The sequence below is a fragment of the Callospermophilus lateralis genome, chromosome 7 (assembly GCF_048772815.1).
Source record: "Callospermophilus lateralis isolate mCalLat2 chromosome 7, mCalLat2.hap1, whole genome shotgun sequence".
In the NCBI taxonomy this organism is placed as follows: domain Eukaryota; kingdom Metazoa; phylum Chordata; class Mammalia; order Rodentia; family Sciuridae; genus Callospermophilus; species Callospermophilus lateralis.
In genome coordinates, this window is record NC_135311.1 from 46,961,068 (window position 1) to 46,971,657 (window position 10,590).

General features: G+C 31.1%; 1 protein-coding gene across 2 annotated transcripts in view; it reads left to right on the plus strand.

Annotated features, from left to right (window-relative positions):
• The window catches only part of Slc35a3 (solute carrier family 35 member A3), a 42,196-nt gene extending 32,305 nt beyond the window's left edge, over positions 1 to 9,891 (plus strand). For both annotated transcript variants that reach the window (XM_076861672.1, XM_076861671.1), the window contains exons 6-8: positions 2,297 to 2,415; positions 4,986 to 5,119; positions 6,438 to 9,891. In XM_076861672.1, coding sequence (XP_076717787.1) covers positions 2,297 to 2,415; positions 4,986 to 5,119; positions 6,438 to 6,528 — 344 coding nt within the window. In that variant the 3' untranslated portion in view covers positions 6,529 to 9,891. The remainder of the gene's footprint in view (positions 1 to 2,296; positions 2,416 to 4,985; positions 5,120 to 6,437) is intronic.
• Positions 9,892 to 10,590: the final 699 nt, after the last annotated feature.

Sequence of the window (10,590 nt, forward strand, 5' to 3'; positions counted from 1 at the left end):
GCGACTAAAAAAGGATTATTTTCTTTTCTTTTTTTTTTTTTGGAACTGGGGGTCAAATCCAGGGCTTTGCAAATATGGGGCAGAAGCTTTGCCACTGAACTACATCCCAGCCCTGAAAAGATCTCTTTGAAAGATACTTCAAAGTTATAGCTATAACTAAACATTATAAGAACAAAAATTAAAATAATATAGTAGCATTTTTCAAATATTGACTTGTCAAAGGTTAGCAAATTGATATGATCCATTATTAGCCAGAAAGTAGAAAACAACTTTGTTGGACCTCAATTTGGAAATGCTTACCAAATTTTTAAATAAATGTATGCTTTGATACAAGAATTTCATGTTAACAAAATCCTATAATTTAAAAAAAGATGTTCAAGGTTATTCATTTAAGCATTATTTTCATTGATAAAAAGAAAACAGAGACTGGTTAAGTAAATTATGATTTGATTAAATAGCATAGTGGGAAGGCTCATAGACTCTAAAAACAGGGGGAAAAAAATTAGACTCGAGCCACACTTCCTAGATTCAGATATTGAGTTCATCACTTACTAGCAGTATGAGTTTGGGGAGGTTGCTTCATTTGTAAAATGGTTGCATATAAGTATCTACCTCATAGGTAGTGAGTTGACATGCTTAAAGCTATTAGAACAATTCCTAACATACCATTATATACATATTTGATACCAGATAGTGTGACATTATGCAATTGTTAGAATATAGTAGGTCTGTACATGTGGACATACGAAACAGGTATGTATCCTTGTCTACTGTGTTAGTCAGTTTTCCATCACTGTAACAGATACCTGAGATAAACCAACTTATAAAAGACAGACAGTTTATTTTGGCTTATAGTTTTGGAGGTTTCAATCCATGCTCATTTGTCCCCATTGTTTCTGGCTTGTGGTGAGGCAATGCATCATGGTAAGAGTTCATAGCAGAGGAAGCTGTTGACCTTATGGTGGCCAGGAAGCAAAGATACAGGAAGAGATCAGCGTCCCAATGACCTAAGACCTCCTGGTAGGTCTCACCTCTTTATTTTATTTTAATACCAGGAATTGAACCCAGCAGCACTTAACCACCAAACCACATCCTGAGCCCTTTATTATATTTTATTTAGAGACAAGGTATTTTGAGTTTCTTAGGGCCTCGCTAAGTTACTGAGGCTGGCTTTGAACTCGTGATCCTCCTGCCTCAGTCTCCCAAGCCATTGGGATTACAGGTATACACTACCTTGCCCATCCTCTAGGACCTATCTCTTGAAAGTTCTATCACTTCCCAATATTGCCACAAGCTGGGGACCAAGCCTTTAACAGTTGGGCCTTTGGGGGATATTTTAGCTCCAAACTATAGTATATACTATATATGTTTTTAGTTAATTATAAAGTATTACTTTTATAAATTAAAATTTTTAAATTTTTCTACTTTCAGGAATTTTTGGAATTATATGCTAGCATTAATTTCATGTTCAAAATTAAGGAGAAAGCTGGCATTAAATGAAATTTTAAAGAGTTTTTCATATCCTCTTTAATTCCTTTTGTTATGGAAAGCTGCCTAGTTCTAGCTTTACAAAAAAAAAAAAAACATATCCCTGCTACCCTCTTTGACTGCATATATTCCAAAGATTGTCCATAGAGGTGGTTCCTATAGACATCCATAGCCTACCAGTGATCCTGGAAATTCCTTAAATCCAGTAGTCATACGATAGGCTCTCTTGTTAAGGTGAAGAACTCGGTAATGAATAAGGTATAATTTCTATTTTCTCTGAGCTGACTTTCCCCAAAATTGAGATTTCAGCAATACATATAGATTCTAATATTTCTTACCCCTCATTTTTTGGTTATTAATTATTATACTTTCAAAACTTCTAAATATGAAAAAAGGCTGTTACATGTGCAAGCTTTTATATATGAATGTATTAATGTAAAGATATCAAAATTTAGACATAGCAAAAGGAAGATACAAGATATGACATATACTGAAAGCAGGAGATTTTGTAAATATTTGAATGGGGCAGCCATATAATCATATAATTTCTGCAGTTATATTATTTTAGCACTCATTTGATAATGTCTATTCTTTTTAATATTCCCCGTCTTTGACTTTGTCTGTAGTCATGATATAGTACTAACTGTGTTACTTTGTTAAGTTTATATAAACCAAATAAAAAATTTAAGAGTAGTCAAATTTCATTTAAAAAAAAGTAACTATAAAACTTTTTGGGATATCAACAGAAACAATCTCTCTTCAGAAAAACTAAATGACATGATACAGACTTCTCTCTCTTTTTTTTTAGGTTTTTTTGGGAGCATATTTGGATTAATGGGTGTTTATATTTATGATGGAGAATTGGTATCAAAGAATGGTTTTTTTCAGGGATATAACCGACTGACCTGGATAGTAGTTGTTCTTCAGGTAAAGCATGTAAAGTCTTTTATTTAATGTTAAAGAGAATCAAAGTTGCTATGGATATTGGCGGGGAAGGCAATGGCAGGGGGATCCCTCCTATTAGTTCTTTCATTGTGTCTAATTTATTCAGGGAAGTTAAAAATACAACTGGTCTTAATGCTCTAATGAAAAACTCACTTTAAAAAGGGTCCTGAGTAAACACTGTGAAATGCAAGTTTAATAATAAAGCAGCTGAAGCTAAGGACAAATAAAACTTTTGATTTTTCTATAACTCATATTGTACAGAAAGTGTGTGGTCAGCCCCTGAAGATCAAAGAAACAGAGCTAGATATTTCATTCTAGTTTTTTAGCTTCATTTTTTAGTTAACATATTGAAATATTCCTGTCAAATTAGGTCAGTTTGTATTTAATTTGAATTTATTCAAGAGTCAAGTAATTAATTTCATTTTCAAAAAAATACTTATTGAGGACTGGGGATATACCTCAGTTGATAGCTTTCCTCACTTGAACAAAGCCCTGGGTTCAATCCCTAGCACCACCAAAAAAAAAAAAAAAACAAAACAAAAAAAAACCTTATTGAGTACTCTACTCTGAAGGACATAAAAATGAAGATACAAGTCACTGCTCTCAGAGCCTTCTATTGTTCTAGAGGTATTTGAAGTTGTAAGGAGAAAAGTCCTTGAAGGCTAGTGAAGATGTCAGAGAATAGTTTGGTTTTGAAAGCAGGAAGGATATTTCTGTTTTTAAGATACTGAAAGAAAGGAGACACGATGAGACAAAATTTGAAGTGCAATTAGGGTAAGTCAAGAGAATTTATGTGTGATATAATTTATCCTAGCAAAAAGGGGAAGTCATCTTCCCTTAACTAGGGGCTCAAGACATGAGCAAAATTTAAAAGATTTGGTATAACTGACTGATCTTAGGAATACGTAGAGGAATGACAGTGTTGCCTAGAAATAATGGAACTCAAACATTAATTTGTAGTAAACTCAATTGGAATAATTTGTGACTTTCTCTAAATAAAGCTACTGTCATTAAAGGTGGAGGGAAAGTTGTTAAGGTGAGTAGTCCAGATTTGGAAACTGATATGAAGTACAGGTTGCATATCCCTTATCCAAAATACTTGAGATCAAAGGTGTTTCAGATTTTTCATTTTGGGGAATGGACTCACACACATGCACATGTGCGTGCATGCGGCACATACACAAACATACACACACCTTATACACAAAATATTTGTAATGTACTTGTATTATGACTACCCATTACATGAGGTCAGGTGTGGCATTTTCTGCTTGTGGCATCATGTCAGTGCTCAAATGAAGTTAGGATTTTGGAATACTTTGGATTAGGGATGATCAACCTATACAGTAAAATCACTCTCCGTTTTTTGGGTTGGGGGATCTCCTTGAACCCAGGACCTTGCATTTGCTAGGCAAGCAATGTAACACTGAGCCACCACCCACCCACAACAACCTCATTTTATTTTTTATTTATTTTTTAGTTTTTTTTTCAGCAGACACAACATCTTTGTATGTGGTGCTGAGGATCGAACCCGGGCTGCCCGCATGCCAGGCAAGCGCGCTGCTGCTTGAGCCACATCCCCAGCCCACAACCTCATTTTAAAAATAGCCCCATCTGGAATTTGAGAGATTGAGTAGAAAGTTCTTCATGAATTTTTTTTTTTTTTTTTTTAAAGAGAGAGAATCTTTTTTTTTTTTTGGTAGATGGACACAACACAATGCCTTTATTTTTTTTTTATGTGGTGCTGAGAATCGAACCCGGGTAGAGCACAAGGCTAGTGGGTAGCTTAATGGTAGAGCACTTACCTACCATGTGTGAGACCCTGAATTCAATTTCCAGCACAGCGGAAAGAAAGCTGGGAAGGGAGGGAGTAAGGAGAGAGAGGAAACAAAGGAAGAGAAAGAGATGATTAAAACTAATTTAGCCCCCCCGCCATGATGTGCTGCCTCACCCACAGCTCAAAGCAATGGGGCCAACCAACCATGGACTAAAACATTCCAAACTGTAAGTCAAAATAAACCTTTTCTCTTTAAAAAAATAAAATAAAATAAAACTAATTTAGCAAGAGTAATCTGATGACAGTGAGTGGTAGATTAGGATGGAGAGAACCTAGAAGAAGAAAGCCAAGTTAGGAGGTTGCTGAAAGGTTAGTGAAAAAAATCTTTTTAATTATTTCTAAATATAAAAAATTATATCTTTTTTTCCTCAAAGATAAAAATATAACACTTTTTACAGTGACCAGTCTTCCCACATTTGTCCAAACAAATGATGTTTAATTAATAATTAGGTAAGGATAGATGTCTTTTCATAATGTGATCATACTCTATTACAGTAAGCCTCAGATAATTTTGGTAGTTTCTCTATGAGATACCTTTTGAAATATGTGGACTAGTGAACAAAACCTGTGAGTGTATTGTTTATGAGATGTTTAATATAAATTGCTTACTATAATAGGATTCGATTCGTAGGACAAAAGCCTAAATCTTCATTGAAAATGAAATTCTCTGCAAAGTAATTCTGTTTTTAAAAATAATCTCTTAAAACTTTTGTAGGCACTTGGAGGCCTTGTAATAGCTGCTGTTATTAAGTATGCGGATAATATTTTAAAAGGATTTGCAACCTCTTTATCCATAATATTATCAACACTGATATCCTATTTTTGGCTACAAGATTTTGTGCCAACCAGGTAAATTATTATTTTCTATTTCTTTAAATTCTTAAAATATATTTAAAATTAAGAATTCTTAAAGTAATTTGATATTTTATCCTATTATAACTTTTGAAAAAATTTTGAAATATAATTTAAAAATCCATTTATCTATTTTTAAGAAGATTTCAAACTACTTGAAAGGAAATCTTCCATTGAAAAACTTTTACACACACACACACACACACACACGTGTGTGTGTGTGTGTTATAAAGTGATAAACTAAGTCAAATATTAGTGGTATTGGGGATCAAACCCAGAGCTTCATACATGCTAGGCAACTGTTCTACCACTGAGCTACCACCCAGCCCTTTTTATTTTGAGACAGGCCTCTCCTGCCTACCACCGTGTCTAGCTCATAACATTTTTAATGCATAATTTTGGTAGCCAACACCAGGAGAGTGTATGAAATTCTTGAAGAAGTTTATATGGATAAAATGGCTCATCAGAAAACTCAGTTAAGTGGTTATAGAAGAAGAATTAATTATATTTTTCCTTTATTAGAGCAATGTTTTCGTTTTGTTTTTAGAGCAGGAGAATGACTTTGAACTGTTAATAGAAACTTTAAAAGCAACACTAGTCAAGTTTATATAATAACTTTTTAAAAATGTACATATAAAAAGTTAAGTTTCATTGTCTAGTTTCCATTCAGTTTGTTCATTACCAAAATAAGGTAGATTATATCTATGTATAAGTAGAATAAAGAGAAAATTAAGAACTTCCTGCATTTAAGCTAATTTATTTTTATAAATCAGGCCTGAATTTTGGTTATTGTTACCTTGCATTTTAAGCAGAACTTACCTTGGTTTAATATAAAAAATGAATTTTCCTTTTATCTGGTCAAATATTTAAAGAATTGAGACCTTACATTATTGAATGTATTGCATGCAAAATGCATATTTAGGTAAAATACAGCTAAACATCTTGCTTTGGGAGACATTGTGCAGGAGGTGAGAGTACAGGTTCAGGAGTCGGAAAGATCTGAACTTGAATCCTGTCTTGTCTTAAGGTTGTAGGACTTCAGGCAAGTTATTTAAACTTTTAAAACCTATTTCCTCAGGTAAAAAATGAAGATAATACTCCGATTTTTTAATAGGGTTGTTCTGAGAACTAAGTGAGATAACGTATGTAAAGCATTTAGCCAAATACCTAATGGAAAGTACTCAGTATTTGTTAGCCATGTAATGGCAACATTTTCTTCCCAAATTATAATTGGGTTTATGGTAAAGATATAAAAAGATTTTGTTTTGCTTTTAATCTGATTTTCTTTTTTTCATTTTTCCTTCTTGTCATTTAGTGTCTTTTTCCTTGGAGCCATCCTTGTAATAGCAGCTACTTTCTTATATGGTTATGATCCCAAACCTGCAGGAAATCCCATTAAAGCATAGTCAAAAAATTTTTTTAACTGGTTTCTCATGATGGTGCACTAGGAATCTCAACGTTAATCTTGCACAGAGGACTTCTACTGATTCTGTGAAGATATCATCATGCTGAATCTGATCATATTGTTCAAGTGGTTTGAAAATATACAGGCTTAAAGATAAAATGTTTGTACTGTATATGTAGCAAAACACATTATGCCTAGAAATCAAAACTTGAAAGTATTTCCAGGGTTTAGAATTAGAGAGAATATTGGAGGAAACTTGAAATCTAATTTTAAAAAGAGTTTACCTTTTTGATTGCTGCAGAAATGTCCTATGCACTCTTTGCAAGAGCACACAAATATCAATTTTTGCAAATTAGATCTACTTACTCTTATTAGATGTTTTTTACCTTATTCTTTCTGTACAGAAATATCAAATCACATGGAATAGTTGAAGTTTGAAAATTATAATTACCTGTTAAAGCTGTGAAAAACAGAAATATTTGAAAAAAAATTTTTCACATATCTGAGATTTTTATATTTGTATAAAGATTACTAAACTAAGGATTGCCAAATATTATTTGTTCAGTTACAAAAATTTGATAAGGTAGTATTCTCAATCTGGTTTGTCAGAAAATAAAATTCATATTTAAATGTAATATAAAGAAACATCTATTTCTCCATATACATCCTAAGATTTTTTTAGTGCTTTGAGATAGCTGAAAGCAATCCAGTCATTCCTGTGCTAGACTTTACTCTAATGGAGTTTTACCCTTGATCTCTTAATTGACTATCTTTTCTGTAAATCAGATAAATTCTTAATATTACTTTAAATTAAATTTTTGTGTTACTGAAAATTTAAAATGTAATTTAAAGAAATTAAATACTGATTTAATAATTTAAAATAATTATTGTCGAATAGCTCCATTTGGAGAATTTTGAACTATCAAGTTATACTGTATACAAATAGAAAGATTTTAAATTAATATTTTACTTATCTGTAGAAATTTCCTTTAATCAACAACAGTTGACAAAAACAACAACCAAAAATATTAGTTGTATAGGTATCAGTGGACCAAGACCAAAATGACTTTTCTTGGAGACATTCCTGTTACCATATTACACTATTTTAGATGGCGCCGTAAATTCAAGACTGGTCAGAAGAAATGTTTTAGACTTCTCATAAGCCCATTTTCCCCAGGAGTACTGTGATCACATGACTGGGAGAGGTAGTTGAATTCAGAGTTCCCTTTCTATTTTCCATGAAAGCTGCTGGGAAGGAGTCACCATTTTGCTTTAAAATAAAGGATTTTCTTCCCTATTCAACACTGGAGTTGAGGATGTGAATTTATATGTTATTTAATAAACTGGTTCAAAGGAGAGAGAATATATTAGAAATAGTAAGATGAATTGGTGGGCAAAAATACATTCTATAATTGATATAGGTTTAATTTAATTATTGACTATATGCAGATTATCTATTAAGTATAAGAAGTATTTTGCTTTATTTTTTCATTTATACTGTATATATTTTTAAAAGTCTGTTCTGATATAAAAACTGTAAAAAATATTTTTATATAGTTCTAATGGATTTTGTTAAATAGAATTTGAATGGAGAATAATGTTATCCCAAACCATTGGATACTCTTGGATAATTTGGACTGGCTGTGCTACCTTTGCTAATGCAATGATCTAATTTGGACTGCAGTGACCATCTTTTAGAGTATTTTGTTTGATAACCACATTTTGTTTTAAGACTGCAACAACATTCAGACTTATATCCTATTACTACTAAGAGAAATATAAATCTTGCAAACACAGATTTTAAGACTGAAAATAAAAATATATGTTCAGTTTACGGTGTTGTTTGGGCAATTATGTATTAATGCATTGTGCATTCAACAATTTTTTGTTAACTTAGTTTAGTCTGCCCCTATTCTAACACTTAAGAAATTACACAAGTAAATTATTAGATAATAGGTATGTTTAATAACATTTTCAGGTGTCCATAATAATATATTTTTGGAAATTTCCAACAAAGATTATAAAATGTAATTAGGAATTGTGAAAATGGAAAAATAGTCTAAAGTATATTTTTAAAGCAAACTTTCATTAGCCATAATTTATACTTTGCTTTTCTAATAGATTTGAAAATGTTATGGAGCTATGTAGTTTTTAATTTTTAATTCAAAGGAAGCAATCATATTGAAGAAGATGGATTTGGGTCCTAGATCATGTCATATATACAGATAATGCTATTTTATGTATTTGTTTTGTGTTTTAATGACCTTCAGGGGTCCTTATTGTATTAAGCTTTTATAAATATGACACCTGGATAATTTAAATTTCTGTACTTTTTTAAAAAGTGTATTTGTTGTCTCTCATCTAAGTTGTTCCATGTAAGAATGTATTACTTCTTGGGAGAAAAGTGCCAGTTGATAATTAAACTAAAAATTAAGAATGTAGTTATTGTGAATTAAAGTTTAAAATACAACAGGTAGGGGTTTCAATATTGCAGTATTATCAATTCTTTAATAAGTGATTTTAGAGAAGTCCTAAGCTACTTTTATGGTAGAATATATGGTACTTAAATATTTACATCAAATGTCACCAAATTTCATAGAAAAGAAAGGCAGTTTGCTATTTAAACTAGATTCTAATAACATGGAATCTAAAAAGGAAACTAATTGACATTCTGCTCTGTGCATTTAGTGTAATAATGACTGTTCTTACATATCAAATCATTGGCCTTTAAATGTCATTGTATAGTCTCTTTCAACTTAGGTTTTTTTAAGGGTTTAGCAATTCCTTATTTTATTTAAACATGCACAGAAAATATTTAATTACTATGGGTATACACTTTACATCAGTTGTTTATGCTCTATTGAAAGTAATCTTAAGAATTTCCAGGATAATTTAATTACAGGGCCAAGGAAAAAAGCTCCTTTATCAAAATCTGGTCCTATGTGCCTTGCCTTACCAAATACCTGACTTTTCTGAAGAATATTTCTGTAATTTGCAACTTTAGACACATAGGCAAAATTAGAATGTTCCAAGAATAACTATAATTCTGCTTTTGGTTATTTCAACATTTGTTCTTTAAACCCATTATCTAATAAAACTGAAATAGGTATAACTATAAAAAAGCATTAGGTAACAGTTCTCATTTAGATAAATTGTGGCACCATTGTATCATCATCATTCAGCTTTTGGAAACTTAACAGTTGTATATAACTGTCATTTTGTTGTCTCATTTCTTATAAGATTTAATTTACTGTAAATTTTTAAAATATTTTTAAATGGTTTGTATCCTGAATTTTTCAATGCCTATATTTTATTTGTTTAGAAAGATTCTTTTGGACTTGGGGATGTGATTTGTATATTTAAATTTTTATGGACAAAAGTTAAAAGGAATATATAAACTGATCTTTTGTTAAATGATTTTTTAATTGGAAAATTTCTCTTCTGTCATTGTTTGATATCCATTATTATCTATTTAATAGATTGTTGAAATAGATTATTTTCATAAATAACTCTAGATTTTCCCTATATTTCCTTATTCATCTCTGTGGCTGAACCTATGAATTAGTCTCATCATATAAATCAGAAATGAATTGCTGATGTTTACTTTTCTAGTTGACTTTTTATCACATGTGATTGCCCTTCCTTTTTTCTATCCTATGCTCTAACATGAAAGAATGGGTTTTATTTAAACTAGTTAGAATACATCTGCCTAAAAGTATTTTTTTGTTAATAAAATGTCTTTGCTAGCCTTAAGGTTAATTAAGTAAAGTAATTTGGTACTTTCTTTCTCCACAATTTGAATATAATTGCTTCTTTTGTGACTATCAGTTGAATGCATAGAGATTAAATATAATAAGCAACATATAGATTTTATTTCCATCTCTAGTACTGAAATAACTTTACACAAATGCTTTAAAAGATCACTAAAAAATAGTCCAGGTAATGAAGAAGAATTAACTCATATGAGCATGTTAGGAAAATTTTTCTTTCTTGCTAAGTTTATAAGAAATACTGACATAAATGAAAAGAACATAAATGTCAGGAAATGCCTATATAATGAGGA